Source organism: Lepisosteus platostomus, chromosome 11 (assembly GCF_059453375.1).
Source record: "Lepisosteus platostomus isolate fLepPlt1 chromosome 11, fLepPlt1.hap1, whole genome shotgun sequence".
NCBI lineage: Eukaryota > Metazoa > Chordata > Actinopteri > Semionotiformes > Lepisosteidae > Lepisosteus > Lepisosteus platostomus.
In genome coordinates this window covers 46,865,282-46,884,405 of record NC_142621.1, presented here as the reverse complement: position 1 = coordinate 46,884,405, position 19,124 = coordinate 46,865,282, and the positions used below count along the sequence as shown (strand labels likewise).

Genomic DNA, 19,124 nt, shown 5'->3' with positions numbered 1-19,124 from the left:
CTTTCGAATTTCTCTTATCTCTATGATCCGAGCCGTGGCGGCCATATTGTCTTTTAATGCGGTTCCGTCGCATAAACAGCGACAGCGTCCAAACTTCCCGGCGAAAACCACCGCGGTTTTTTTTTTTTTGTTGTCAGCGTTTGAATCGGAGAGCAGCTGGATTTAGCCTTCGTGGCAGGCGCCCGCGGGCCGGGGTTTGGGGGGAAAATGCGGTGACAGTTGACGACGGAGCCGGACAGTCTGCAAGCGGCGCTTCGCGAGCTCGGCGTGGTTACCAATGGTAACAGGGCGACGCTCGCTCGCGCCGGGATGTGCTTAGCCCAACGGTATGGTAAGTTTATCGAAAAATAAAATCTACGTTTCCTACCTTGTCTTTAACTAACCACCTCGCCTGATCCACCTAACTTGGCACAGTTAAACGAACAGTGAAAATGGTACCAGACCGCGGTCGACACCGGAACCGGTGCGCAACAAATGAATACAGGAGGTGCAAATTGTAGGGGGCTCACACACCGTTTGTGAAATAATAATTACCTGACGTGTCGCCCCGGTTTCTCTCTGATACTGTCCCAGGGAGTCTGGTTTTCAAAGACTCCCTCCTCTGCTTTCATCAGCACTGTGTGGTGTGGGTGACAGCCGAGCCACGGTGGCCATCTCAACATCTCCAGAGATAAACCTGTTTCATTTGAATTCGCAGGCTTCAAAGCAGAAGAAAACATCTAAGGGTGAGTTTTTTTTTTTTTTAATCATTTTAATATACGTGCATATTACTGTGGGTCGCTGTGCTGATGTATGGCGAGACTGAAAACGGCATTTTTCTGGTGGTCCAGGTGCCTTCGATGACGTGCTGAGCGACCTCTTGGCCGATGACGGTACGTACGGCCGTGTGGTCAGCCTGACCAGACCCTTATTTCTACCATGACCAACGCGTTTTCGTCAGTCCTTGTGGAGGCCGCTGAGGCTGTTGCCGTTGTGCAGTTGTGCTTGTTCATTCAATCCCAGTCTTGATAAAAATAATAAGTGCTTCTTGCAGCAATAAAATAAAAAAAAAAAAGCCGGCAATGAGAGGAGACAGCAGAATGACACCCTCACGGTAAGGATTTGGAATAGAGTGGGAAAGCAACACAGAATCCGTTAAATTAAAGTCCTTCTGAAGAAGAGGGTTTTCAAGCCTGGATTTGAAGGAGCCCAGGGAAGGGGACTCGCTGATATCCTCAGGGGTAGAATTCCAGAGCTGTGTGGCTCAGCAGGAGAAAGCCCAGTCACCCATACTTTGTACAGTCCTCACCCCTGATTATCATTATTACCTGTATAGTGGCCCAGAACAAGCAGGCCCGGCAGAACACACATACACATTCGGCACACGACATGGACTCGCATAAGGAAACGCATATCTAGCAGCAGCAATAACAGGTCCTGAATGCGGTTGTATCGATTCACTTGTTGCACAGTGATCAGTGTTTGCTCCTCAAGGACTGACGCCACCCTGCCTCTTCCTCTTGACCTTTCCAGGCGACCCTCCGAGGAGAACCCGCACCCCAGCCCGAGCGCTGGGGCCAGGGAGAGGGGGGGCCCCGCCTTCCCACGGCGGTAAACGGTGAGTGCCGGGACGCACCGTTGCGCCGCGATTTTAACAATCATTCCCTCCGCTTATATGGCGCTTTTCTGGACCCTCCACTCAAAGAGCTTTACAGGTAATGGGGATCCCCTCCACCACCCCCAGTGTGCAGCCCCACCTGGATGATGTGATGGCAGCCAGAGTGCGCAAGTCCGCTCCCCCCACACACCAGCTCTCAGTGGGGAGGAGAACAGAGTGAAGAAACCAGTTCAGAGAGGGGGATTATTAGGAGGTCATGACTGGTAAAGACCAGGGGGAAATTTGGCCAGGACGCTGGAGTAATACACCTACTCCTTTTGAGAAACACCCTGGGACTTTTAGTGACCACGGAGAGTCAGGACCTTCATTTTTTTTTTTTTTGTCTCATCCAGAGGACGGCACCTTTTTTAGGACTAATGCTAATGCTATAAATTCTACTAACTATAACAGTGTTTGTATGCTAAGTATTATATAGTAATGTTATCCTATTTATATTACATTATATAGGGATTACACTATAAATATATATGAATTGACCTCGCTTGTGCTGATTGTGCTGATATAATCTTGTGCTGATTGTGGTGTGCAGTGCTGAAAGCAGGGTAAGTGCAGTGAGATCATGAGAGAGTTTGGTAAAGCGTGGCACAGCCTGGGAGAGCGAGGTCAATTCATGGCCTCACCCTGGTAAAACCATGGGGCAGCTGCAAAGGTTCTGTGTGCAGATTGACAGTCGTAACCCTTCGCAGTGGCACCTCCAATGCCGGTCGACTCTTGTTTTCCAGGTCCTTGCTGGATGATGACTTTTTCAGCAAGCTGGCGGAGGAAGCAGAGAAGGATGATGAGGTGTGTTGAGGCGAGGGCCTTTCCGGAGGCCCTGTAGAGTCCTTGTGTCTGTGTGTCTGGTTTAATGTATTCTTCAGCCCCTCTGTGACTCCTGGGTCTCAGTTGTAGTTAATCTTGTGCGTTTTGTTTCTCCTGTAGGTGTCTGACGTCTCAGAGGCTGATCCCTTGGCTTTACTAGGTAGCATGAAGGTACAAACAGATCTGCTTTTTTTCCCACTCGGAGTTGCACTGCTGTGCCTGTTTTTTCAATTCCGAAACAAGGTCAGGACGGGTTGTTTCCTGCTGCTATCTTAATGGAATTTTTGGAAATTCCTCATTTAAAAAAAAAAATAATTCCACGGCATCAGTGAAATCGAGGCGAAAGTAGAATCGGCGCATAGATTAGGCACCGCTTCCCTCAGCAGGGCGGAATGAAAGAGGTCTCCTGTGACAACGGAATGGCGGGTTTTCTCTGCCAGCTCTCAGCACTGTCGTTACTGGGCAGGACATGGACGACATGGACGCCGATCTCTTTGGTACGAAGAAGAAGCCGAGTTCCGCCCCTAGTCAGGCTGGTGGGAGGGGCTCTGGAATTCGGGGTCCGAAGAATTTGGAGGATTCCCCCAAACCTGGAGAGAGACTGAGGGTCAGCGAAACAGGTGTGTGCCTGGAGGGCTTGAGCCTCAGAACGGGGGTCCCTCAAGAACCCATTAGGTTCGGAGCACTGGAATGAACTGGGCGAAAAGCACTTTCTTGACTTGCCTTTAGTTTTTCAACACCTGGTATTTCTAAAATTCCTCTTTTTTTTTGTCTCTGGATTTTAAAGGCTGTCAGAATCGCTCAGTAGTAATTCCACAAGTGCTGGTGCATTAGTTAACCTGCTGATGCCCCCGGAGGGCTGTCATGGTTTGAGCCCGCTCCAGGGTGTCTCACCCAGCTCTGTCTGCTCTGTCTCTGTCCAGAAGACACCGGTACCGAAGACAGGAAGTCTAGCTCGGCTCCTGCTGCCTCAGCCCGTGGATACAGGAAGTTCAGCTTCGCTGGTGAGTCGTGGTTTCATTAGTCCACACCACCGTAACCAGACCTCTCAGCAAAATCCACTTCCACCCCACAGCCCCACGCAGTGGAGCAGGGTACTCTGTAATCCAGCGACTTTGCACAAGAGAGACAGGTTACAGCGTGTACTCAACTGGCCCATTCAGCCCAATAGTGTGCTGGCAGTGGTCCTTCAGATGTATGTGACTTGAAATATGTTTCTGTAAGCTTTTTATTTATTGGATGCTATTTATATCCAAAACAGATATAGGTTGAAATGCTATTTGGGCGTCCGTGTTTAATTGCAGCTGTTAAAAAAAAAGCTAACACATTCAGAGGTTTAAAGTCCAATCACTGACACTTCTCTATATTTCTAATTGACCCATAACTGTGGGCTTAATTGAAAGTATTTCTTTGCACTGCAAACGTTATCCTAGAATTTATTTAATAGAGTTAATAATAATGAAGTGCTTCCTTCTGTGTTCTTGTTAGGCTTTGCAATTTCTCTTTCTTTGACTGATTTTCCTCAGTCTTTGTGTGTTTGGTCCCAAGTATCCTTATTTGCTTTTTTCCTGTTCCTTTCTCTATGTGTTGACATAGATGATGATGACATTAACAGCTCAGATCCTGGCAGAAAAGGTATTAATTCACTAGTGTAACTACAGATATTAATGATTAGCACAATTGTTTTTCACGTCACCTGAACCTTTTATTTGTCATCTTTGAAGTCTTCTGCTTCCTTTTGCTAAAACAAATACTTAATAAGTAAAATTCTTGTCTTATTAGGATCCACTAGAAGTTATAGAGGATTACTTTCCAACAACAGAGGTGTATTCCAAAACCAAATTTTGCAGTGCCATGTTAATTTGCCTGTGTCTAAAAGTGTTGATTACACAGTTACACACAATATAACAGTGCCTTCAATGACTTTGTTAACTGAGATTTGTACACCCCTGTAGTTCTTCAGATTAGTGCATGTCTCTGTGGGTGTCAATTTGACAAGATTCCTCTTACTCCCCTGTCTGCAGACACCGATGATCCTTTTTCAGGCCTTCTGGATGACCTCCCAGGAGAAAGGAAGGACTCTGTTAGGAAAGCTGGTCCATCTGCCTCTGAGGCACCCAGCACCAAAAAGGAGGAGACAGGTCAGTCTGATATTTGTGCTTTGTGGCCTGGCACGATTGCTTTGCCCACGTGATACTGAACTCGCCTCTACCACTGTAGACTGCACTGTTTGCAAGTTCCAAGAAAGCCAGAAGTTTTAGTTTTAATTACAGCAAAGTGTTCTGCAGACTTTTGCGTAGTTGGACCTTTTGCGATTGTTGCTTGAGACCCTCTTGCCTGTTCTTGTCTGCCTGACTCTGCCAGTCTGTCTGTCTACCTGTAGCGCCCCCTGCTGGGACGGGCTCTCACCCGAAGAAGCGCGACGAGCTGACATTCGACGAGGACGGAGACGAGCTGATAGACGCGCTCGGTTTTGACGAGAGTCCCAGGGGCAGAGGAGGAGTGCTGGAAAGAAAGACACAACGGTGACGCCACTCCCTTTCTCTTCAGTCTTAACTCGGAGATAATATGTGCAAGATGCACGTTTTTTTGTGGCATCACATTGTTTTGTAAGTTGTCTTTGCTGAAAATAAATTGAAATACAAATTCAACCTGCCTTCCTTCCCCCACCCTGCAGTGACAACCCACAGCCTGCCCGTACCAAGCTCGATGAGATCCTGGGACGAGGGACAGCCCCTCGCCTCCTAGAGCGCCCCCCTACTGGTGAGAAGAAAGAACTGCAAGCAGAAAAGAATCCCACCGTGAAAGGTAACTGTCATATATGTCCTTTCAATAGACCCGTTGTACATAATATATGGTGAAAAGCTAAACAGAGCATTTGAATTGCAATCTTAAATGTTTCTTGCTTTCATTTGTACTAATTTTGTTTTATTAACTTTGTAATGTATCTTTTGTGATTCTTATAACACTCCTGTCTGAATACTGTGAATCTTTTAAGTGAATTGCACTGAATAAACTCGGATGGCATTCTGCTGAATTACAGTGGTGTATTATTAAATTACTTCTCTGGCCTGGCCATTAAGAGCTTCTTCTGTATATCCACACTGTTACAGTATGTCATGTAGAGAAATCATTTTCCTGTATTAATGAGCGTGCTCTTTTTCAGATCCTGTTTTAGGGGAAGACGAATTCATGTTTGGCTCATACATGCCCACAATGGCATCCACCCCAGAAGGCAGGCAGTCTCGCAGGCAGTCAGTCAGGTCAGTGACAGACAGGCCACACAGTTCGAATATTTCATGCAGTCCCAAAGTGAAATGACTGTGAATTTGAAAACTGAGCTATTTCACATGCTTCAGGGGTATCTGGCTGTGAAACGCCCAGGCACAATCCAGTCCAGTCCAGATTACAAATAGAATCACAAGTAAATGTATTTTCGGACGCCAAGCTGGTACTGTATATGGGTTCATACTCCTATAACTATAACTCACTGGATTACAACCTAGCCTTTGTTTGTTCAGGATATAAATACTGCATGAGATACATTTCCTATGTATTATTTTAGGATAATAATATGCTTATTAATGTGTCATAACAGTGATATCTCACATAAACAATTGCATATAGCTGTGAATAGCTCTTCTTGCTTTACATTGCAAGCACCTATTGGGTGGGTCAGAGCTGGAAACCCGACTGAGTCTTTGAAGAAACACTTCACATTCATTACTCCCTTCTTGTCAATACGTCAGGTTTTCTACTGAAGACGTCAGTGGGGTGTCGCCAGACAAGAAATCCAAGCCTCCCACCCCAGGAACGCCACGTGCCAATAAGACGGCAGCGGATTGGCTGGGGCTCAAGCAGGAAGAGGAGGAGAAAGTAGAGGAGCCGGCATTGGAAAGTCTGAAACCCCCCGTCTCTCCTAGCACCTCAGTGGGGAACAGGACCCCCATATCGGCCAGCCGCCCCCCTTCTGGGGCCAAGGCCACCGACACCCCCTCAGCTTCTCCCTCTAGTGCTAAAACCAGCCAACCAGCACGCAGGCCTGAGGCATCGGCCCCTCCGGAGGAGGAGGATTGGCTGGCAGGAACTTTGACCCGGAAGAAGAGTCCGGGTGTGGTCAGGGCCGACAACAAGAAGACTGGGCAGCAGGACTTCCTGGGGCCCGGAGAAGAAGTGGACCTTGACACCTTTCTCGGGTATGCTAGGAAAGAGCTCCAGAGCTGTGTGTGTCTTGAGAGTCTGGAGCAGGAGCTTAAATTTCAGTTTAATCCGGTTTGCAAGTCCTCAACCTGTCTAGTGTAGTGAGCTGCAGGTGCAAATCAGCAGGAAATGAAGTATGTTTGGGATCGTAGAGATATTCTTATTTAGTGCCTTACATATATGTAGCAATTTTCTGGACGCTCCACTCAAAGCGCTTTACAGGTAATGGGGATCCCCTCCTCCACCACCAGTGTGCAGCCCCACCTGGAGGATGCGACGGCAGCCAGAGTGCACCAGTACTCTCCCCACACACCAGCTCTCAGTGGGGACGAGAGCAGAGTGATGAAGCCAGTTCAGAGAGGGGGGTTATTAGGAGGCCATGACTGGTAAAGGCCAGGGGGGAAATTTAGCCAGGACAAAATTTTTCCTCCTCTTTTAGAGAAACTCCCTGGAATTGTTAAATTCCATGTAGAATCGGGATCTTGGTTTTGCACCTCGTCTGAAGGACAGCGCCTTTTTAATTTTTTTTCCGCCCCTCACTTTGGCATCACAGACCACAGGGTGAGCGCCCCCTACTGGCCCCACTAACACCTCTCCCAGCAGCAGCCTTAGCTTTCCCAGGAGTCTCCCATGCAGGTACTGGCCAGGCTCACACCTGCTGAGCTCCATTGGGCTGCCAGTGGTGAGCTGCAGGGCGATGTAACTGCTGCCTAATGAATAATAATAATGAAGCTGTGCATTATGATGTAGCTGTGTTATTATTACTGCATTCTGCTTCTCCCTGTGTGATAGCTGACGGTACTGAGTGATTGATTTCATTTCCTCAGCAAGCGCAGCTCCTCTCCAGCAGTGAGAAGAGGAGCAGAGGAGTCCCCAGGCCCCAGTAAGGAACACAGGTAAGAGGGGACTGGGGTTCAGAACAAGAGGGTTTGATAGTACTGACCTGCAAAGTAAAATAATGAAGATCCACATGTTTGGTATTCTTAAAATGTAGCCGGAATGCTTTTAAACTTTTACTACCACTGGGAAGATTTGTTTGAGTGTCTATCTTGGCGTACCAGAGGAGGCACGATGTGTAAACCCACATGGCCTTGTCCGTCTGTCATTGCAGAGGACAGTGCTGGGGTTACACCTCCTTCATGACGCCTGGCGACCCCCTGTGTTTAGATTGTATGGACGCGGTGCAGGTTCGAGCTCCAGCTAGGTGGTAAAGAAAAGCTCATGTTTCAAGTTTGACAATTTTTGGGGTTTTTTATTTGCATCAAGTTCTCCGCTGCCGTGGGAGAATCCTCGCAGGCAGACCACCCCGCCGCCCCCTCCTCCTCCTGCTGCCCCCGGGAGAGAAGACCGGCCCAAAGCAGGTACAGTCTCCACTTGCTCCCTCTGTCTCAGCAGCTAACCTACAGTACAAGGCGGCACAACAAACACGTTTGGTTCTGTGAAACAAATGTACTTTTCAGTTCCATTCGTTTTTCTGTGTAATTTTGTAAACCAACAATTTTCAGTACTTGTCTAGTCATCAGCTAGTAGTTAACACTTCAGTTTGTTCTCCAGCCTTCGGCACATGACTACTTCACTGCACTGGTGCATGGTCCCCCTCACTCGTAACTACCATTAAAGTTTTGTATGTCTTGGGGCAGCTATAACAACCTGTAACCCTATTCCTAATGTAATTCTAGAAAGAATATCCTACTTTGTTCAGCACTTCTCTACTGGCTCTCCTGCCGCCCCTTACCCTGCTAGCACACCCTCATCTGTGCTGCTTCGATGCTCCGATCAGGTGCATCTGTCTCAGTGTGGTGGTGGAGGACCTGAATGTAGCACACAGCTTGCCTCTTGGAACTGCTCTCCATCTTCATCACACGCAGGTTGTAGCCCTGCGCAGCCTGTCACTGCCTCTGGGCTCCTACCTGATGCTCCTTCAGATCCCCCACAATCCCACCGTCCTCTGAAGCAAGTTAAAGAGCTAATTCCTGCCAGTCCAGTAACCACTCTCCCCCTCTCTGCTGCCACTGTAGTCTCCCACAGTCCCAGCATCCTCCATGTGATCAGGAAGAACCAGGATGGGCCAACTAGGCCACATTCTCCATTTCTCATCCTAACTACCCATGGCATTTGTTGCCTAGCAACTCTTCATGCCTGCTGCCTGTCATAGTGAAGTGGTGTTATCTAGTGATACCTAGTCCTACTTCATTAAACGCAATCTTTCAGTAGTCTCTTGAGATGTATCTCAGTTTGCAATATTGGTAGTTTATGTTTTTAGTTTTTTCTTTATTCTTATTATATATATATATAATTTATAAACACCTTTCAGAGTTTTGGTATGTTTTAAAAGCACTTAAAGATCATTTTGCATTTTGAGACATGTTAATATGAGCTACTGTTTCACAGATATAGGAAGGGGAACTGTCCAGAGACAGATCATGTTTTTCTTGTATTAAGCCAAAGGAAGCAGACATCTCATTTTTTCACGTGTTGATCAGATACTGGCCATCATAATTGTTGAAAACACAGTTTTAGTTTTTTAAAATCTTGTAACAAAAAAACGAAACTGGAAGATGCTCTGAATGATATACGCGTCTTCATGCTGTTTCCTAGTGCCAGCACAGAGACAGGTTGAGAGCAACACCCCTGCAGCCATGCCCCAGGTAAGGGAATTCTGGGCGCCAAGGGATCCCATGTAGATTGCCCTGGGACACTCATTATTTAGGGCAGGTGTGTTGCTAAGGCAGAAAAGAGTGCCACATAAAAGAGAGTATAAGGGTCCCTCTTTAAAATGATCAAGGTCAGTGGTCTGATTGATGATATAAATGGAACAATAGAATAAGTTAATATCACTGGACTATCTTCATGCAATATTCAGCTTTATATATGAGCTTGAATAACGTATGTAGGCATTAAATATAAATATAACTGGCACAGTATGAAGAGTAACCTGTTTTTTTCCTCCTCTGCCCCCCCTTCCCTGAAAGCAGGTGACTCTCTCTGCAGACAGTCTTCAGCAGCTCCTGCTGCAGCAGCAGGTACTTTATTCTAACATATGCACCACTCAGGCTTTGGGGTGTATGCTTTCATTCTATAAAGAAAATAAAAGTTTAAATAGAGCTCTAATCTCATCCCCAAAAGAGGTGTCAGGAATGCAGCGTGGACTAGTGGCCTTGGACTTCTATTTATGGTTTTTCAGATTGTGGCTGAGAGCAGATGTATTATTCCATTGGGCAAGTCACTTCACTTAGATCAGCTCAGTGAAATACCCAGATGAATAAATAGGTCCAAATGTCAGACAGCCAAATCTAGTAATAATAATCTAGTCCATGAATATTCCTCCACGAAAAGAGCTGGTCTGGCCACAGTACACTGTGAGCATTATAGCATTGTTTGATCCACAAAGCAATGTGACAATCGCTTTTTGTTGTGCTTTTTGCACAATGTGCTTTTTGTTGTTTTTAATACTGTCGGCTGTCTTTGGTTAGATTCTTGTTAAAATTAGTTACACAGATTCCACAAGGGATATTTTTAGCAACGGTTAAAATATTAACCAGAATGGGTTATTCCTCTTTGTTGAAGGCTACATCACGATGTCAGACATCATTAGCTCTTGGAAACAGTTCAGATGTTTAACGAGCCTTGTGTTTTTCTGGGGTGATTTTTGTTGCAATTCAATTAGGGTTATTGGCTTGTTTTATGCTTGTTTTATTTTTGTTCCCTGAAAGCATGTAGTCTGCAGTGACACTCTGGAAAGATAGGATGTTGCTCTGTGGCAGTCCGGGTTGTCTGACAGTGTGTTGTCTTGCGTGTCCAGCTGGTGCAGTCCCAGCTGTGGGGGCTCGGGGGCGTGGCCCTGCAGAAGCAGCTGAGGGAGGGCGAGCTGCACCCTGGGGAGCAGGTGTCTGAAGCCCGCCTCATCCAGCTGGAGGGCCAGGTACTGTCGCTCAGGGGCGAGACCGTGTCTGTATCCTGCAGCTTACCTGCTGTTCCCCTCAGCCGTGCTGCAGTGCTGTCCCCTTTCACTCTCCCTCCCTCTGTCTTTCCTCTTCCTCTCTTGATCCGTTCTTCTGCTTTTATCGTCAGTTTTTCTTGTTATTTCCCTCTCGCCTGTCTGCCGTTGTCTGTCCTCTCTCCATCCCTCTCTTCCACTCCCTCGTTCCGCCCCCTCTGCCGCGCTTTTTCCGGCCAGCCCCTGCGGTCCGTGACGGGCGCTGCTCTCTGTCTCAGGTTCGGAAGCTGCAGCTGGAGCGGGATCAGGCCCAGATGTTGTTGGAAAGCGTGCAGCAGAGGCACAAGCAGGACTTGGAGCTGATGGAGAGCACTCACAGGTGCACGAGTGACCTACCCAGATCTCAATCTAGATCAGGCTGCTGCCGCAAGTGGAATTGGTGGAGCAGCAGGCGACACCCCTCCCCCTGAATAAGAAGCTCCAAACCAGTCTCCCAGTATGGTGAGGCTTAAACCTAGGTCCTGAGTACCAGGTCATAACACCCTCATAAACTCGTATAGAACTGTTCACCCCAGTGTCCTGGTTACATTCCAGTCTGGGCTTGTACAGCTTGGCCTTCCTAAAGTTCCCGCTTGATTCAAGTGGTGAATCATTTTCCCTCTCCTCCACGTGACGTACTGTGCGGAGTGGCTGCTGCACCCAGGTGGGTCACCTTGTATGTAAAGCACTGTGGGATCTTTAGGATGCGCTTGAGGATGAAAAGCGCTAGGAACTATTATTAATAAACGCTAGGAATTGTTATTAATAATAATTATTCTACCATTATGTAACGCAGACTACAAATATCTGCTGGACGTTCCAGGAACTTTCAGAAAGCCTCGTAAAGGGACAGGTTAGGTGAAGGTGATTCATCAATGTGGAGCAGAGTCAGGAGCTGACCTTTGACCCTCCTCTGTGCTGCAAATCCACGTGGGTTTCCGGCTCTACTCGCAGCTTACACACGGTGGTACGAATGACTCTGACCCCTGCCCTCTGACCTCGGGCGGTGCACAGGGCGCGGGTGAGGATGCTGGAGGAGGCGGCGGCCCAGCGGGACGCTCACCTGCGGCAGGAGAACGAGGACCTGCAGGAGCGGCTGGCCGGCCTGGCCCGGCTGGGGGAGCAGGAGCGCGCCGGGCTGCAGGCGCAGTATCAGCAGCGGCTGGCCAAGGCGCAGCAGGAGAGGGACCGGGAGGTGGAGAGGCTGCGGGAGCTGCAGAGGTATCGGGCTGCCGGCACAGCCATGGAAATAGCCCAGAGATAGTCTCTCCTGCTCCGGGAAGGCATTAGGGGGTCTTCTGCTTTTCATTCAAACGGAGCCCTTGAATGACTTCATTGAATATATAGGGCGGAGCGGTGGCTCTGTGGCTAAGGATCTGTGCCTGTGACTGGAAGGTTGCCGGTTCAAATCCCGTGGCTGGCAGAGGAATCCTACTCCGTTGGGCCCCTGAGCAAGGCCCTTAACCCCAACTGCTCCAGGGGCGCTGTACAATGGCAGACCCTGCGCTCTGACCCCCAGCTTCTCTCCCTGTCTCTGTGTCTGTGTCTCCATGGAGAGCAAGCTGGGGTATGCGAAAAGACGAATTCCTAATGCAAGAAATTGTATAGGGCTAATAAAGGAACATTAATTAATTAACATTAATGAATTATTGGATTAATTTTCGCTACTGAAGTCGTGCCTCATTCTGACCTTTGACCCACAGGAAGTCGATCTTGGAGATGAAGAAGGACCACGAGGAGCAGGTGCAGCGTCTGAAGAGGCTGAAAGATGAGGAGATTGATGCAGTGACCAGCGCTACCTCCCAGACCAGGTAATCACGCCGAGGCCTCTCAAAACCGTGAATATACAGTTAGCACAAAATAATAAAAATCGGGAAGGAGGTATTGGCACAGTTTACACATTTGGGTGGTAGGGGGTTATTGATTCTAGGGCCTTATCAAGCTGTGTGTTCTGTAATCTCAGTAAAGCAGAATCTTCAGTAACACTTCAGGGTTGGTTACGTGAGGTATACAAGTACAGACATGCCCTTCAGATTGGCTAGGTGCTTATAAACCTTTGTGAGTAATAAACACAGTATGTGCCGTTTATGCTTCACTAACAGGTTTCACAAGCAGGTGAAGCAGGCACACGTAGTATTCTAACAGGTGTTCCGCAGCCCTGCTCTTCTTTTACTCCTACTTCAGGCTAACTTCTACATCAGGCTGCCTATAGGTACTTGACTCAATTAAATAATTAGCCTGCTGTTGACAAGTATGGCCTTAAGAGAGCTCATACACTGAAAGTATTCTCCTATTATGCGAGACAGAAGAAGCTTATATCTTCCTATCTTCCCTATAAAACTCCAGTGTTGGGAGCCATTTCTAATATTTCTCCCTGCAAAACCTAATGATTCTGGTTTCCGGAGAGGCTTGTGCTGTACAGGGAGGGGGCCGCCTGCGCGGGATTCTCACGTGTTTGTGTGCGTGCTGTGCGTCTTCCCAGGTCCCTGACAGGAGTCATCGAGCAGATGGAGCACTTCTCGCACAGGCTGGGAGAGCTGTCGTCCCGCGTGGAGAGCACCCACGAGCACGCAGCGCAGGGGCTGGAGGTGGGGGCGCGCCACAGAGACGAGCAGCTCAGAGGTAGGGCGCCCCTCTCCGCCTCTCCTCCTTCGCACATACCAGCGAACTCGTGCACCGGGTTGCACAGCAGCCCCTGTGGTGGGCTTCAGTCTGCAGAGTAGCTCAGAAATGCATTGCTGGCCGTGCACAGTACATTGCAGATGGTTGGTGTTGAACTACTTGCTTTTCTCACAGCACCTGCGTCTGATCTTATAACATTTTTCCTTTTCACTTTTTTAATCAGATGTTCAAAAACGCATTTTACACCAGTGTCTGTGAAAATGATATACAGTTGAGTCGCGATTATCCGACCTAAACGGGACCGATAGTATGTCGGATAACTGAAAATATTGGAAAATGCTGAAACTGAGTAGACAAATCATAGATTAATGGAAGCGCAGTCTACGTGTGAAATCTGGTTTAATAATCTACTGTAATCCTAAAAAAACAGAGTACAGAACTATTGTTAGTTCTGTTCTCATTTAAAAAAAATGAGTGATTGGAATCGGTTTCCCAGATGTGCTTCTCTTCCTTGCGGGCACGGTGCCGCCAGCGTCTCAGCAACATGACATCAGTAGCAGTTGCCTCCTCTTGCTCAGCGTGAGCTAGTGCCGCTGGGAGAGCCTGGACCCCTTCGCTGTGACTGACTCTTTCAGATCTGTCTAGTGCCAGGGCAGACCCGGTGTCGTCATCTTCATTGTCATAAAATGATGTTAAGGGAGAATACAATAGGAAAAATAATAATCCCAAGTGCGAAATCGGCAGGCGAAGGTATGCCAAAGGCAGTACGTGACACACGGAGGGACAGAGCAGCATCAGACTGGGCAAAACATTATGCACACGCACAGTGTACAGTATATTTAACACTATGGTGATTGGCTGTATGATTGGCTATGTCAGATAAAACTGAATGTTTTAGTGTTTTAATAATCTTCAATTATTTTGTGGTCCACACCCACCCAATTCAAATGATATTTATAAAATATAATGTAATATACCCCAGTTCAATTTCCAGACTTCTTTTAAGTATAAACTTCCACATCCGGGTGCAGACCCGTGCTTGCACATTGCTCACACAGTGGCAGACAGCCTGTTGAGACAGGTCACCGCGCCGCCCTTGTGGGCGTCCACCAGAGGGGAGGTAGACTGTGTGGCTGCGCTGTGTCCACAGTCCTGCAGGACAGGCTGAGCCAGCAGCAGAGGGACATGGCCGGGGAGCGGGCGCGGATGGAGGAGGTCATCGCCAGGATGGAGACGCGGCTGGCGGAGCAGCAGAGGCAGCTGGAGAAGGTGAGTCTGGGGGGGGGGGTGTCGTTTTCAAGTGACTGCACAGGAACCTGCAGTCCCCTTTCGCCAGGGGGCCAGGGGCTCATTGGGTGCTATGTTGCTGCTACGCTTTTCCCTGCTTACTCAGATCAGCTAATTAAGACATTTAATTATAATAATGAATAAGTAATAAAATTCCTTACACTCATATAGCACTTTTCTGGACCCTCCACTCAAAGTGCAGTGCTGTCTTGGGACACGTCTCGCCTTGGTCCTTGTTTCAGGAGCGCTGGAAGGTCACAGCAGAGCAGGCGAAGGCCGAGTCCGCGTTGAGGGTGCTGGAGGAAGAGCGGCGGACCCTGACCCAGAACATCACCATGGAGAGGGAGGAGCTCCAGAGGGCAAAGGTCAGTTATTCCCTAGTGCCCGAAGGACAGATGGCTCATGGTTCAACACTCCGTGTGAAAGACAGCAGGGCAAGCAGTGTGGGCTACTTGGTGTGGATCCACTTTTAGAAAACTGCACGTTAAGGGTCACAACCACCCATAGCCTCGTCTCGAAGCTAAAGGTACAAAGTAGCACTGCACCTTGGACAGGACGACTGTCTGCCTCAGGGTACACACAGGGATGTGAGACGCCAGTTTGCCCAGCCGGCCTGGGATCAAACCCGGGATCCAAAAACTGTAATGCAACCAGGCTCTACCATGCTCTCTGAAATAAAAAAAAATGTAATTTGAATTTAATTGACTGAAGTCTATTCCTTCATAAAAGGGGTTTGTATTATAGTACGGCATTAATGTATCAACTTGCATTGGCCAGGGGCCTAGTGTTCAGCATTTTCTTTATTCCCATTAAAACGGAGGAGCGCCTCTAAAGCCCTGTCCTGGGTGAAATGCTGGGATCCAAACCCTGTAATGCAGCAGCTCTGAGACAACACGGTGCTCTCTGAATTCACCGAGGGGTTTGAGTGAAATAGTGTGAAGTCTCTTACTTCACGAACGGGGGTTGTATTGTAGCACTGCATGAGTGAACTTGCCGAGGGCCTGGCATGATGGCAGCCGGTCTGTGTCTCGCCTGTGTGTGTCAGAGCGCTCTGCTGGAGGAGCAGCAGGCCGTCATGCCGCGCTGCGCCGAAGAGCGCAGGAGGCTGGCCGCGGAGTGGGCGGACCTGCACGCCAAGGAGAAGCTTGTCCAGGAGCGGGCCGAGCGAGACAGCAACCGGGCGCTGGAGAGGGACGCCCACCGGGAGGGCTCCATCATCAGCCTGGCACAGGTAAGCCCGGTGTTCTTATTGTTCTTGCTGCCCCAGTGCCCTTGATCTCCGTGCTTCCTGTTGCTTCATAGCACAGCCCTGCACTGCAGTAGTGAAGGCAGGTTGCTGCTGAGCACCCTCCCCCATTCGCGTTTCATTCTCTTCTTGGCATGGATGTCATTAGAAACGTTACAAAAGGAGGCCATCTGTCCCATCTAACCCATGTGGTAGTAGTCGATTGATCCCAGGATCTCATCCAGCCATTTCTTGAACGGAACCAAGGCGTGTTGGCTTCAACGCGATGAATGGGTAGCTTGTCCCACAACCCTTGGCGTATAGAACTGCCTCCTCTACCTGGTTGTAAATGCTATTTTCTACTCGGGCCTTCTGTGTCTGCATGCGCTGCGACGGTCGCTGGAGTTTAAAAAAAAACGCATCCCCTGGCGCAGGAGCAGGCGGAGCTGAAGCTGAGGGCCGGCGAGCTGAAGCTGCGGGAGGAGGCAGCGTGCCGGGACAGGGAGGCGCTGCAGAGGGAGAGCGAGGAGCTGCAGCGGGAGAAGGACAGGCTGAGCGGAGCAGCTCTGCACCTCAAGACCCGGGCGGAGCAGGTGGAGGCCTTCAGCAAGGTGGGGAGACCCCCCCCCCCCCGGCACTCCCAGCGTCCTGGGGACACTGCTGGCAGCCCTTGTGCGTCTTGTCGTTTTATGTTCGTTTATGGTGGAATCGACAAGAATGGTGTTCGCTTAGACTGGTTGACATGCAGTCAGATCAGGTCCTGCAAAGTGTCAGGTTTCGATACCTGGAGAGCGACGGTGCAGCTGTCCCGCTGGAAAAAGCCATCTGTCCTGTGTGTTCAAGTTGTGGCTGCTGCACACGACATTGTGTCTGTAGCTTGGAGAAGAGTGATACCATGTGCGGCGTTAACGGTGTGCCCTGCCCTGCCCTGCCCTGCCCTTCCACAGCTGGCCGCTGAGAAGTACGAGGAGGGAGAGCGCGCGCTGCAGGAGGCCAGGCAGGTCGCTTCCGAGCACCAAGCCCGGCTGCGCGGCATCCACCAGCAGATGGAGCGGCTGCGGCAGCAGGAACAGCACCTCCACCAGGTCAGGTCTGGAACTGAACAGGAGCTTTGCAGTGCAAGGTGGCAGGAGTGCAGAATGCTCAGAGATCGCTAGGTTGTACAGTGACTGTCTCCGCTGTACTACAGAGGCCAGGGCTTCCCGGTTGCTTTATGTGGGATCCATGACTTTCGTTACATTTAACCTCTTATTAAATTGAATACATGGGAGTATTTTTGTAGCTGGGAGACTTCGGATTAACATACAGTTGGAAGAAAACGTTTGTGAATTTGGAATTACCTGGACTGTGAATGTTTAAGCGACGTGTTCAATATTGACAAGAAGAAATACAATTGTTTGTGTGTTATCAGTTAAAGCAGATGGTGTTGCTCTGTTAATGTGACTTAGTTGAAGATCAGATCACATTTTTATGAGTAATTAATGCAGAAATCCAGGGAATTCCACAGGGTTCAATAACTTTTTCTTGCAACTGTAAGTGCTTTACTAATAACTTGAGATCTACAGCTTTGTATGGGTTTAAAGTTGTGAAAGATTTAATTCAACAAGTTATAATTTCAGTTAAGGCACTGTTATTCACTCAGTCATGAAAGGCTGCTGTCTTCTGGTTTGCGTTCTAATCTGGGTTCATAATGATTTTAATTTTGAATCAGGTGTTCATGAATTGATCCATATTGACACCATTGCCAGAACCTTACTCATTGAGGTTTAGAGGTTGTTAGAAAACCTGGTGGATCGTGACCCCCCCCAGGTCCTGGGGTGAATTTCAGTGACACAATGGTTCAATTAAATAGGGTGCTCAGCTGGTGGGTGGGGAAAAAAAACAAGATAATGGGGTGTCGGAGACAAGGATTGGGAACGTCTAGGCACTGGTTGAATAATTCATTACCAGAATGTGCTTTTTAACTTCCCTGGAGATCTGGGATGTGTAATGAACTGTCTGTCTCGCTCTGTCTCAGGAGCGCATGAGGCTGACTGAGCAACGCAGGGACCTGGAGCAGCTGAGGCAGGGCCTACCGGTCACCCCACTGCTGCTGCCCCAAGCACCCACCCTGCCCGGTAACCACAGCTCGGGCAAGGAAAGCACCTGGACAACAGCACTGACGCACACGGGGGACATTTTTATTTAAAAATATAAAAGTCTCCGGTGCAGAAACATTTCACTTTGCAAATCTACTCACGATAGACTGTAAATATGCACACAGTATCTTCCAATTCAACAGAGCTCCGCTCACAATTCAAGCATATCAAAGCTCATTCTCCACTAGACATCGGAGATAAAATTTCAACGTCAAATATGGACTCCTGAGCGAGCAAGTCCTAAAAGTAAATATTTTCACGTGCAAAATGCCAACAGTGGCAAAAATGTCTTTTTGATCAGGTCGGCATTGTAGATGAGACATCAGCTGTTCCTCAGGCATTATATACAGTACTTTAAAACTGAGTAATTAAGACAATAATTGCTGTAGGTGCGGTTGCCTAACAGGTTTCAGCTTGGATGACACATGAAGAAATTGTGGCACACTAAACTCCTAGTTTAAGGGGTTTTCATTATTAAGTTAAGGAACTTGAGCTTTGCCCTACTCTCTTTTCTAGGAACTGGTACATACTAAAATACCAGTTTTTCTCATGCATGACTACCACACAGCCCAGGCTCCTGACACATCTTCTCCTTTGAAAGGTTTCGCTCCAGCGTTTACCAGTACCCAGCTGCTGGTCCCCCGGGAAGCCCTGCGCCCCCTCTCTCTCCCCGACACCGCCCCCGAGCTGCAGGCCAGGCTTGCTCTGCTCCGACACACTGCAGAGAAGGTACCGACAGGGCTCGACCCGCTTGTCAAAATATACTCTGGAACTTGTTTGTCCTGTACAGTGGATTTGTGTTTTTTTGTTAAATGGTTATTAAAAGTAGTCATTGAGGTGTCCAACTCTCTCCTAAATAACACAAGCCTAGTGACACGATCCGATTTTATTTTTGTTAGAATTTCAACCCCTTATGTGGATGTGTGTGTGTGTGTGTGTGTGTGTGTGTGTGTGTGTGTGTGTGTGTGATGGGTACAGGATATCATCCTATGCTTAGAAAGTAACACTGGCTACACTGTTCTCTGTTTAGGACAAGGATTTCCTCCAAGATGAGCAGTTTTTCCTGGAGACTTTGAAGAAGGCACCATACAATTCCGCCTTTCACACTGCATGACTGTCCAGGGGCCATCCTCATGCCATTTTTTAAAAATCTTTTATACAATAAAATTTGTAGAGAATTTTCTTAAAACCTTGTTTTTTTTTCTTCTGGAGCATTTA

At 48.4% G+C, this 19,124-nt stretch overlaps 1 protein-coding gene across 6 annotated transcripts; it reads left to right on the top strand.

Annotated features, from left to right (window-relative positions):
• Positions 1 to 31: 31 nt before the first annotated feature.
• On the top strand, positions 32 to 19,095 carry fbf1 (Fas binding factor 1). 6 transcript variants are annotated; one of them, XM_088600088.1, is made up of 31 exons: positions 32 to 331; positions 615 to 725; positions 831 to 872; positions 1,513 to 1,597; positions 2,380 to 2,440; positions 2,579 to 2,629; positions 2,925 to 3,078; positions 3,385 to 3,462; positions 4,055 to 4,093; positions 4,483 to 4,599; positions 4,842 to 4,983; positions 5,136 to 5,266; positions 5,625 to 5,721; positions 6,208 to 6,654; positions 7,486 to 7,554; positions 7,925 to 8,019; positions 9,257 to 9,306; positions 9,631 to 9,681; positions 10,461 to 10,580; positions 10,874 to 10,974; positions 11,649 to 11,855; positions 12,338 to 12,445; positions 13,117 to 13,256; positions 14,407 to 14,525; positions 14,786 to 14,908; positions 15,589 to 15,774; positions 16,203 to 16,379; positions 16,716 to 16,853; positions 17,786 to 17,885; positions 18,508 to 18,635; positions 18,937 to 19,095. In XM_088600088.1, exons 1-31 carry the CDS (start codon positions 310 to 312, stop codon positions 19,018 to 19,020), a joined length of 3,573 nt encoding a protein of 1,190 aa, XP_088456214.1. In that variant the 5' UTR covers positions 32 to 309; the 3' UTR covers positions 19,021 to 19,095. The 6 variants fall into 6 exon arrangements, with proteins under 6 accessions (XP_088456214.1, XP_088456213.1, XP_088456212.1 ...); XM_088600087.1 differs by having other exon boundaries at positions 3,382 to 3,462; positions 9,634 to 9,681; XM_088600086.1 differs by having other exon boundaries at positions 3,382 to 3,462.
• The last annotated feature ends 29 nt before the right edge of the window (positions 19,096 to 19,124 follow it).